The following is a 12152-nucleotide window of genomic DNA, read 5'->3' as shown; positions in this document are numbered from 1 at the left end:
TGGGACTATTCAAGACTAAACGCCAGTCCCAAAGTCAGGGTAACAAAAGGATCTCTGAGAGGTCCGCTGGCACTGCAGTTGAACATCAAATCGACAAGGACAGATTTTCAGATAGGTCACCTGAAAAAACTGCAAGTCGAGGCCCAAATACTGGAGGGTGCAATTACAGCCATGCCCAGGTAGCCTTGTCCAAGCACATGCCCCAGCGAGGCACTGTGCCACCACGGTGTGCCTTTGGCCTGTATGCAGTGCTGTACCCTGCAACCACCGGGGGCTTTTCAGCCAGCCCTTGCTGAAGGCTCTCCAAGGCTCTGGGGTTTACTTTCAAAGTCCTTAGCCTGCTAAGACACTGGATAGTCTTCATAGCCTGTAAGATCTGTAAGCAGAACGACTCAAAGAGAGGCCCAACTCTCAGTTTGTTCAAGAACCCCAGCTCTCCTAGGCACCTGGGTGGCTTGTACCTGGAGCTTCCCTCCAAGTCTCTTTTTGGCATTTCCATTGTTTTATTTCTTGCCATCAATGCAGCAGCTCCCTCCTTCGCTGCCACAAGGGTTTCTCTTCATTGTTTTAAACATTAATGCTTTCCCAAGAAACTCTGGCAAATGCTTTCTCTCCATGCGTGCACCACCTGCTTTCTTCAGGCAGGCTGAAGCAGGCTGTCACATACAGCCACAATTCTGCATAAACAGCTCTCACGAAGTATTTAGACACTGTCAAATGCTGTACAGAAGCTTTCTGTACCCTTGAGTGCACAGAAGATGCTTCCTACACTGCGAAGTAAAAGTAGACAAGAGAGTGAAACTAGAATCTTAAAAATGAATATAGCTCCCAGTTATCAAAGAACAGGAGGTCTAAGGGTGTGCAGGGGAAGTTATAGGGTATGGTTGGCCCTAAAGATGTTTGGGAAGGAAATGCCATGCTTGCAATCAGTGTAATGCAACAAACACAACCAGGTATAATACAAAGTGCTGTACGTGCAGGAAGGTGGATATTTAAACACTGAAGAGTTACACTGGGGCAGCTGGAAGAGCTCTCTCTTCAAAGCCCAAATGAACTACATATTACTTATAACTCTGTGAAAGAAAAACACAAAAGTATTTTGGGGACTTCTTGTTTTATTTGGGGAGTGTGTGTGTGTGTTTCATTTATAACACCTTTCACCCAGCACTATTTATGTGTGTAATTCTCAGTAGAGCTGTTTCTTGGTAGAAGACAAGTTTCCAAAAACATTCTCCCCCAACTTCTAAAGAAGAGATTTTGTGCCAATTATTTTTACAACAGCAGACAACTGTTCCAGACGATACTTCTCACCCCTCACTCTCTTGAACAAGGAAGCAAGGACAGAGGGCCCAGCAGACTGCCACGGCTCCTTATCTCAGGGCAGAAGAGGAGAGCATCACAGCTTTCCCAATGCTGACAGTCAGCTCTTGATAGCTCTGCACATGAATTAGCAATTCTGGGCACTGTGCCAGGTGTCCTGTAACCCTGCAAAAAAGTATGGCCATCTCTGCAACAGGCCACAGGCTTTGCACTGAATTTGCAAGGCCTCAGAACTGAGGCATCAATCTTGCCCTGTCTGAACTTTTCTCAGCCAGCCTGTAACTTTGTTTTGCTTGGTTTAGCTGCGACAGCAATTTCTCCAATTGACTTGGTAATTATGGCTGCTTTCCTTTACTTTTAGTTACCTTTGTGTGGCACAGCTATAAGCGCTTCTCGTGTTGTTTTTTTCTTTTTTTCTTTGTGTATTTTTTTATAGATAGCAGTAACAAGCAGTTATTCTATGTTGCATGAGTTATGAGTCTCATAACAAGACTCACAGGAGAGGAACACAGGTCTCCGAGGACAGCAGAGGACTTGAGAAATTAAGACATAGGAGATGGCTCAAAGGCACATTGGAAAACATACAAAAATGTCGCCAATCAGATCCTAGAAAGAGAATGACGGAACTGCCAAGAGGAGCATCACACTGTTGACAGCGCAGGACTTCAGGTGCTGACGGCTCACTCCAGCACCCCACCACCGCCAGAACAAACACTGACCTTTGGACCCAGAGGAGCAGTGGAAGGGCAAGCACGACGCCAGGAAGATGCGTAGGAGTGAAGCATGTCACAGTTTTAACTGCATTCTTTTTCTTTTTCTCTAACAATTCGCTTTGGACTAAATAATGATTTCAGTTTTACAAACCATACATTGTGGGATTTACTTATGTACGTGGCGTGCTTCCTCTCTGCTCGCAAACAGGGTTTGAGGTGTAGCATCCACAGCCAAACCTACACTGTGAGAACAAAGATTAAACCCGGGACCCCGCGGGGACTCAGAGCTGCGCAGCCTGCCCCGAGGCTGAGCCGAGCACTGTGAAGTGTGGGCAGCGATGGTGCAGCCCGTGCCAGCAGCAGCTTGTCTCCCGGGCACTCGTTGTGAAACGCTGTAAACCAACCCAGATCTTCCACGCGAGGGACGGCTCCCGAAGGTATCAAACCCAGCGGCTGTGCCAGGTGTAAGGGCTGCCACCAGCCTCCCCCTCGCTCCCTCCCTCCCGGGAGCATTTCAAGTGCAGGGGAAGAGAAGCCAGTGCCTGGCACATCTCAGGTCTCTTGCTCCCAGGTCTCCGAGGACAATTTGCTTTTGTGCTGGTGCCTGGACACAAGTGACACTGGGACAGGGAAGGAGAGGAACCTTCCAATGACCTAGCTGGGAGGCTAATTGCCAGAGATAACCTGTTGTGAGGGAGTAATACGTGGGCCAACTGTGCTGTTCGGTGGGCCTTCAAGAGACACAGGGGAGCCCTGTAGCAGCATTGTTATGCCCAGCTCATTTGTCATGTAGCAAATCCATCTGTCTGAGATCTAAAAAGCTGCCACTATTCTGAGACCTCAGAGTGGTGATCTCATACGAACCTGAATGGAGAACCCTCTGGAAAATGCAATGCCTTCCCTCATGTCCACTCATCCACCATTTGGGAGAACCACAAGATGCCTTAGTTGAAATAATAAACTATTTTTAGACCTGCTCCCCATTCATTGACAGTTCCCCCCTCCCAGGAACGTGTGTCAGTGTGGCCCACAGCAGTCATTAGAGTCAGAGGAGCCTCCAACCAACTGAGCAAACAAGGCCAGTGCCACCAGGATATTTTTCAAAGGTCCCCTCCTGTGTCAATAACCCTCTGGTTGCACCCCAGCCAGCTCCCCAGGAGAGCTATTCTGTTACAGGCCCACAGCAAAAGCTCACCTTTCCTCCAGACTTAATGCTTCCAACTGGAGCACGCTTTGTAAGGAAAGGGCACGGAGCTCTCACGCACACCATACCATACACACATATTGCATACATGAAAATGGAAGCAAGTGGCTTTATATGCACATACAGCTAACGTTGTTTCCCCAGTCTCCTTAGCACCGTAATTCCTGGTCTCTAGATAACAATCCAGCTAACTCACTTTTATGTAGATACCCTGTAGAACAGGCATTGCCTGCATTTATTTTACTGATAGGGAAACTGAGGGCCAAAACAAAACCAAGAGACCACGAGCAGCAAATGCACAGCAGCCTCTGACAAATTGTTTGGAGAGTTTAGCTCATGGCCTGTCCCTGCAAGACGGCAAAAGAAATTGAGCTGTAAGGGGTACAGAGGTCGTGCTTCTTTAACAGGCTTCTCAATGCACCATGGGGACTGATAGCTTTGGAAACTGAACAGCCATTCTGGACAGCCAGATCAAGGTTTGAATCCGAGTTTTTCTTCTTAAAAAGGAGATTTCCTAATTGCTGATAGTTGGTCTCAACAATGATATGGAAAAGTCACAACTGGCAATGTCATGTCCCCAGAAGGAAGCCAAACTGTATTCCCGTGTGTCCTAGAGAATACCATTGGTAGACAAGCTATAGAGACATTGCACATACTTCTGAAGCAACAGCTACTATTGCTGCCAAAAGAATGATCATTAGTCTCCAGGAATCTGTAGTCAGCCTTGGTTAGACACAAGTCCAAGTCAGACTGAAAGATTTGCATTATATTCAGCTGTGGCAAATCCTGGCTCAGCCGATTTTGGGACTTAGAATCACATCTGCTGAGTCCTAACAGACATGATGCAGCTGCCACTAACAGCTCCAGGAAAAAAAAGAAAAAAAAAAAAAGGCTTTAGATATGTCAGGAAACAAATGGTCTAAAGGTTTTCTTTAGCACCACCTGTGCTTTGGTGTTGCATGCACTTCCTGCCATGAAACAGAAGCAACGCTTCCCCTAACACCAAGCACGGCTGTGCTTCAGCCAGCCCTGTAAATTCCTCTTCTCTGGGTGGCTGAAAGTTCAGTTATAAAAACATATCCCAGGTCAAGACATAATCCTACTGCTGTCCATGGCAGGGGGAATTGCTACATTATTAAAATATTTGTGTGCTACAATAGAAGCAAGAAGCAGACACTTAAAAGAATGATGATTCGGGTTTGACGCAGGGATTGTGCAAAGATGGAGAGGAAGTTAGATTTAGATCTTATCCATTGAAGGATGTTCCCTTTTCACCATTTGCTTTGTTTGCCTCTCTTTTGCTCTTTGGAAACTGAATCTACCATTTTTCCATTTTGTTTTTCTTTTTTTTAATCTGTTTCCTCTCCTATCCATTTTTCAGAGAGGCAATGTTGTTCTTATGCCTGTTTCCAGCAGAAAAAAACTATACTGCACAGCAGATGTTAACTGAAGAAGATGTTCTGGTTGAAGTAATTTTTTCCCCAAAACTTGGGTCCAGAACTAGAATTAGTTTTTAGCATACACTCACTCACTCCATGATAGCAGAATTGGAAGATACAGTGTGAAGTCTTGTAAGCAAACAGTTAAGAGTTGTGGGTCACTTCAATATGACTATGGCATCATTTAATTTCATGTGCTTTAATTGCATATTGTAGGAGATGATTAGAAACTAATACTGAAACCCTGGGTGTAATTACATATCTCCAATTATCTTACCAGCTGTTTGTTGAAGTTCTGCACACACTGCTCAAACTGTTCATCTTTCGTTTCATCTGCTTTGCCAAGCTTCTGAAGGACCTGCAGAAAGAGAGAAAAAAGATGGGAGACTTCAAACACAGCTATAACAAAGCAAATGCAAAGAAACACTTGCAAGTTCTTGCTCATGAGGCTGAAAGAAAGAAGGTTAAAAAATGTCTCCCTTATTCTTTTACTCGGAAATTCTGGAGTATTTCTCTGCACAGTCACAATCTGAAAAAGGACTTGCAGATGAATCAGAATGCACTCAGATCTCTAATACTCTGCTGCACAGAAGAGCACAACTTTCTTTGCTCTTCACATGTCTAACGCTTTTTGCAAACAAGGCAGTAGTGACCCAGTTATCAATCTCCTAGACCAACCAGAAACAAACCACATCCCTCATACACCTCATGTTCTGTGGTTATGCTCATCCTGGTTTAACACGAGACTAGTCCAGATAGGCTGGGATTTTTGCTCCTGGAACAGCTGGAGTGTGCTGCTCTCAAACACATAAAGCTGTGCATAGACATCCTAAGAAAGAGAATATGGATGGAGCAGTGAAAGTCCATCTTCTTTCCTCCTCTTCTCACTATGCACATGCTTAGCAGGAGCTGGCTGCTGAGAGCAATCGGGGACCTCGCACCATGAGTCTATGGGACACTGTGTCACATCTGAGTGTCAGCAGCCAGCCCTGTTCCTCTCACCACCTCTCTGCACAGCACAGCTCCCCACAGCCTGCAAAAAATCCTTATCAGACTACTTCCCTTATCACATTTCTCTTTTAATAATCTCTGTGCAGCTAAGTGGGTCACTCCAGGGCTTTGAACAAAGCACTTTTGGGGCAGGAGGGCAGGTCCCATCACAACAGGGCCAGACAAACTGCAGCTGCGGAGAAGGGCAGCAGTTACTTGCTGTGCCCCAAGCAACTCTCGCAGCAGGAAAACAAAAAAGTACGAACTAGAGCTGGTTAAGCTTGATTAAAACACATTTTATAATAAAAAATAAAACCTGATCATGCCCAAAAGAAAGTCTGGTCTTGCAGAACCAATAAAAATGCAGAAAAGCCTACCCAGTCCTCAGCCAGAGGAGATTCTGGGGAGCCAAAGGTGGGCAAGAAAGGGTGCTGCAAGAGCACTTGGACAAGGAAGGGCGTGCTGTCTGGTAAGAGCGTGACTGCCAGAGAGACAGAAAGCACTGGAAAGCAGAAGTCTCTCTTGCTCTGCTGAACACAGCAGGCCTTTATCCATAGATCTCAACTGCCAAGTTCAGATAACCCAAACGAAGGAGCAGGTGCAGGTTGTTGCCATTGGGTCTACAGGGAGGCCACTAGTAAGCATCTCCAGCCCAGACCCTCTGATGGGCTGACTGTGACAGCCACCTAAACCAGCTTCTTCCAACTTCTTTTGCAACCTGCAGATCCTTTCAGAGAACACGAGGAGGGTTATCTTCCTGCAGAGCAGGGATCAGACTTGTACTTTCAGTCCCCAAAATGGCACTGAGACAGCCCATGAAATGGGATGCAACATTCACCTACTGGTCCACTCTCACCTTAATGCACAGGCAGGGTGGAGGGTATTTGTGTTACGTCTCTGAGGCTAATCTCAATTCCCCTCTCTCTCACATTCCCCAGCTTACCCCTGTCTGCAGTAACTGTCTCTAAAGCTGCGCACAATAAACCAGCGTAGCCATTCAGCTCAGAAATCCCCTTATTTAGGCTGGGATCGAATGTCCAGGAGAGAATCAATGATTTTCATTCTCCCCCTGTTCAGTGGCCTCTCTTCAAATCCAAGAGTCTTTGAGGTATTCATGTGGCAGTAAAGGATGAGGGGGAGACGCACGCACATGAGAACTGCCCTGCTTGTGACTGAGGACTGAACCAAAAACCTCCAGCTAGAAGCACAGCTCTCCACAGCTCAAGTGACAGCAGCAAGCACTGCAGCTATGAATGACTAATGCACTTAGTAAACTGTCTACACAGCAGGATGCAGACAGCATGAGTATTCGCATCTTCCTCTCAAGCCCCTGGCACACACGAGCTTGTTGGAGACTGGAAGAAAAGCAGCACAAGGTGGAGAGGCAGAGTCCCTTCCATCAGCTACTGGTGCCTCCTTTGCTCATGTGCATGCCACAGGAACGCTGCTCAGGCTACACATTTCTCTGCCATTCCAACAAGCATGAAGGGTTTGAAATGGCTTCATCTTCCCCAAATGGCATGGTGAGCCTCTTCTACTAAGGATGTTGCTCAAAGGCCCCATGGTCAGCTGTACTCCCCTGAGGTACCAGATCCATTATGGAGCTAGGGTTTTCCATCCGCTGGGTGACTTTCTGTATGTCTGGCACATGAAGAAAGCCATCGCACCAGAACTGCCCATCAGCAGTAAGTGCCCAGCAAGAACAGTAGCTGCAAATTGAAAAGCAGAATGAAGTTCCCAAAGTGAAGATCAAGAAAAATGATATGGATATAAAGGAGGTCTTTTATGGGACAATACATCTGTCTGGCTAATCAGGAGATGTGATGTTTTCAGGCCTGCAGGGAAGGAGACTGTTTAACTCAGAGGAATCTGGAGTATGTTGCCAGGGGTCAAAGGTTTAGAGCAGCCTCTGTACATCTTTACCCTCAGACCATTCATTGAGATGGCCTGCACTCCTGCTTCCCACATGTCCAAGAAGTTAATCTGCAGTTCCACTGCTCCCTAGGGGACAGGCACACTGAGTGCAGGGTCAGCTGGGAAGCTCTTGTACCACTGTGCTGAGAGACTCTGCATTTGTCCTGAAAAACACTCGGCACTGGAATGGGCTCCAAACTCACAGGCTGGCTCTGCGGAAAAAGCTTCTGCTGCAACAGTGATGCTCAGCTGAGGAGCAGCTCTGCATGGGGGAAACGGCAGCCTCGTGCAGTCTGCTGTCTGCCTCATTACTTGCTATGATACAGCAGAGACAACATTTCTGCGCTGCTCCATGGCACAGATTACGTTCTCCCACCACCCTCTCTCAAAAACAGATCTGCCTTGTACAATCAGCCCCGAAGTCAAATGTAAAAGTCATCTGAGGAGTATAAAATGATGGCTCCACAAGGCTGCTCATCAGACCTGCTCCCAGCTCTCCCAACAATGCCATACTGGCAAGCTGTACTAACGGATCCCTCCGGACCCCCTAAACCAGACAGGGATGGAGCAGATGGCCCTGGGTGTGCTGCTGACTGCAGGCATGCCTATTCTCTCTGCTAATAACCCGTGAGCTCACAGGACAACTCCCGTCCCCAGGCTGGTACGTGCCGTCATAGGTCAGGCTATTCCGGGTGAGCCACGGCTGCTCCCTCCCTTCCCCTGTGACGGTCTCTAATCCTCCAGCTCGTTGCAAAGCCAGATAAAGTTCGGATGGAAACTTCAGGCTCTTTGATAGCTATTAATGGAGCAGATTTACCAGGGTAGGAGTCAGAACCCCGCCGTGGCTCCCAAATCTCAGGGCGGATCAGGGCTGGTGTGATCTGTCAGCTGCTGTCTGGAGGCAAACCACACCAGGCAGCGACATGGATCTGGCATTTAAAAGATTAAGCAGCAACCATGGCTAGGCTCCTTGGTCTGCCCTTGACCTGAGAAATCCTGACCCTGCCTAAGGAAAGCAACCATTTCAAAAGGTGGAAGATGACAGCTCAGATGAAGGAGGGAATACTTTGCATGAATGAGGTGGTTTAACAACACGCATATAACAACACACCAATAAATCCAACTTGTGGATACCAAATGATGATAAATCTCTTACTCCACACTGCATCACAGCATGGGTTGTGGTCACACCTGATGGACATGGTCCCTCTGTTCCTAAATCCCTCCAGCTCCTGACCTCTCCTTCTCTCACAAATGCCTCTGACTCCTGTTGTATCTGCCAACCCCAGTGCATTATCTTCAGCTACCTACCAACCAGGCAAAGAGCCAGTAATACTGTGACTAATTCTGAATTCCAACAAGTTGGGATGTGCCAGTGGGTCAACCAGAAACAGAACAAATAAATCCTCAACCTCGGGCCATCCTTCCACAGAAGACACACAGAAGGCGGGGCGGAAGAAAACAGGACCCAAGTCAAAATGGAACAAGCAAAGCCCCATAACTTCATAAGATACAAAGGGAATTGCACAAGGTTTTTAAGCATTTTGTCCTTTGCCCCAGCGAGATGTGAGTTGCTCAACGAAGGACTTGGGTTTTGTGCTTGTGGAGAGGAGCAGGAGCCCCCCAACTGCCCCCCAGAGCAGGCCGCGCTGCTGCCTCGGCGCCCGCCTGTAGGCCCGGCGGGGGACAGCCCAGCCTCCTCGTCCTGGCCTGGCACAATCGAGTCTTTCTTTGGAATAAGTGGACAAAGGAGGATGAGACGGACAGGAAGAAACCCCAAAGGTCTTAGCACTGCATTTTAAATTGAGAAAATTATTCCCGGGGCTGAGCAATCAGCGAGATCACTGGAAAATGGGAAAGGGCAGTGTCACCCATAGCGCAGACAGAGCAGCTCTTGTTTGCCTCTGTTTGCTGGCAAAATTCAACAGATCGTTGGGAAAGCAGGGTTCAATACAGTGTTTTGTTAGAGACTTCCTGTATAACCTGGGAAATCCACGTCCAATGTCACTGCCATCCAGCTGAAAAGGGGGGCATTTGTTCAGCATGTCACAGGGTGACCACAGTTATCCCGGGCATCCCCAGCTGGCTAATGGGAAACAGAGGTACAGAGGGGTGGGGTGCTCTCTGTGCTCTTCTAATTTCACAGGTGTCCCCTCTCACTAAAGCCTGTATGAATTTGCATTTATTTGCCGTATTCTAAACCAAAATACAGCTATTAAAAATAATAATAATAAGATATAACAACAATAATTTTCTGGTCACAGTGGATGTTCTGAGACTGCAACAACAGCAATATAAAAAAACTGCTAACAGTGACGAACTTAAAGCATTCAAACGGACTGGACTGAATGGAGATTCTTTGCTAATGGCAGACTTCCAAAAAAATTAAACAACTATTTAAGGTGCGATTTAAGCAGGACTGCATCCACTCTGCACAGGGGAAGGATCTTCTAAGGCCCTTTCAGAGGTAGTTTCCAAACCCCGAAGATGACAGCAACAGAAGGTTAATCACCTGGTCTCTGAGTACCCGCTCCAAGACCTCACTCCTTCTTCTGTCAGAAATTCAGTCAGAAATGCAATATACATCCAAACGTGACTAAATAATAATGGCAAATATGGCTAATCATCAAAGAAATCTAAGTCTCTGTCACCTTCCCTACATGGCACTATACTGCTAAATATCCGATAGGAGCAAGAGTCACGCTGCACTGCTTTCAAGGCTCATCTCAAATATCTGCCTCTGACAGCTACTAAGGAGCAGTCTCACCATGACCTGCACCTTCAGGACACACCTCTCGAGTTTAACGTGACTCACTCTAGTTTAAACTCAAGTTTAATATGACTCATGTCATATTGAGTTGCCTTACAAGGTTCATCCTCCTTGCTCACTCTACAGCCAATACAAAAAAAAAAATCCAGGAAATCCACTTTCTCATTCTGAATTATTTCCTGGAGTAACCTGCTACCCCAAAATAGGCTCAGAGATAGTTCAAGGCAGCAACTTTCACTAGACTGAAGTTAGCATCTGAAGGATATAACCGTGTTTCTGGTCTCTGCATGCCAAGCGTAAAGTGAGATGTAGAAATACACACAGCAGGTATGGGACTTTGTTTCAAGTCTCGTGGCTGGAAATGATGGTCCGCTTATCCTTAAGGCTGAGTCATAGGTAGTGAGTAACATCCCTGAGAAAGGGGTACACAAAGGACCTGCCCTACTTTTGTGGCTGCACATTGCACCATCCTGATCTAAGAACACCCGCTTTATTTCTGCGTTTTCCTTTTGATACTCTGCTGAAAACTTTTTTTTTTCCTTTCTTTTGGTGAACTATAAGAAGCAGATTGCTTGGCTGCAGCAATTTTTATTTTTTTTTTATAGCAGCTGCAAACCTCCATCCAAACTCAGAGGCTTTAACTGAGGGAACTGCAGGGCACAAGCCTGTAGCGATAGCCTTCTGAGGATAAGCTATTCCTAGCTGCACCTTGCACTTCACTCAAGACCTCAAGCAAATCAAAATTACTCTGCTCCATACTGGATAAGGCAGCTAGCATCCATCATAAAACACTGCAAAGCCTCACCTAGCTGCTGCACTGGAACATCTCCCAATGCTTATAAACAAAAGCAGAAAGATGTACAAACTTGTTAAGCAACAGTACTACAGGGAGGTTATTATGTTTTCTTACAGTAACAGCACAAGAGATGTTTTGTATTTGTTCTGTAAAGGTACTTCCACTACTTCACAGTATTTGTTATGAAGACTAATTGGAGGAAGCTCATGAAGCCTGTCACTCTTAAGACGCTTCCTCCAATGCTTGGCTCCCTTTGGGGATGGGGATTCTTTTCTCAAGTTACATGATAGTGATGTGAATTCCTTGGTCAATCACAGCACTCATTGTTCACATCATTATCCAACATCCTAAGACTGTAGGTAAACTCAGCAAGAACCGGGCCAAACCCCCAGACCTGTTCAGCCCAAGCAGAGGACAGCCAGCCAATCCAGTAGATCTCAGCTCCTCCTGCACTTGGAGCTCAAGAAGCTGTCTCACACACTGTGTCAGGAGAATTGCTGTCTCACTCTCTAAGTCAAAATTGCCATGTGAACAGGCAGAGCTCTAAGCACAAGGTAAAAGCCTTCCTAGACCTGTGGCCAGAACCTCGAACTCATCCTCTGAACAAGGAAAAGAGGCAGGATGATTTTCATTACCCAGGTTACCCAATCCTCTATTTGTTTTACTCTTTCAGCATCTGCAGTTATATTACTTGCTACATTCCCCATCCCAGCAAGACAAACATCTCTGAGGAGCAGCATAAATGGTTCCTTTGTTTTTGTAGCCTGCAGCACGTTCCCCTAGCCCCACTGCTGCCACACTTATAGTACTCTTTTTGAGGAAGGTAGTAAGTACTTTACTTTCAATTCCAACCTGTGATCAAATCACTTTTCTAAATTGGGCTTTGACATTTCCCTGCCTTAATGTCACTCACTCTGGAAAGCCTGGGCTACCAGGATCTGCTAACGTCTCCAACTATAGTGTATCATCAACATACAAATTAAGGGAAGAAACTAGGAAGGACGAA

General features: G+C 46.5%; 1 protein-coding gene across 19 annotated transcripts in view; it reads right to left on the bottom strand.

Moving 5' to 3' along the window:
• BIN1 (bridging integrator 1) overlaps window positions 1-12152 on the bottom strand; it is a 90363-nt gene that overhangs the window by 48751 nt on the left and 29460 nt on the right. For all 19 annotated transcript variants that reach the window (XM_013097533.5, XM_027462195.3, XM_027462194.3 and 16 more), the window contains exon 2: window positions 4954-5034. In XM_013097533.5, coding sequence (XP_012952987.3) covers window positions 4954-5034 — 81 coding nt within the window. The remainder of the gene's footprint in view (window positions 1-4953; window positions 5035-12152) is intronic.

This window comes from Anas platyrhynchos, chromosome 7, assembly GCF_047663525.1.
Source record: "Anas platyrhynchos isolate ZD024472 breed Pekin duck chromosome 7, IASCAAS_PekinDuck_T2T, whole genome shotgun sequence".
Lineage (NCBI taxonomy): Eukaryota > Metazoa > Chordata > Aves > Anseriformes > Anatidae > Anas > Anas platyrhynchos.
Note: the sequence above shows the minus strand (reverse complement) of the source record. Positions and strands in the feature narration are given on the sequence as shown.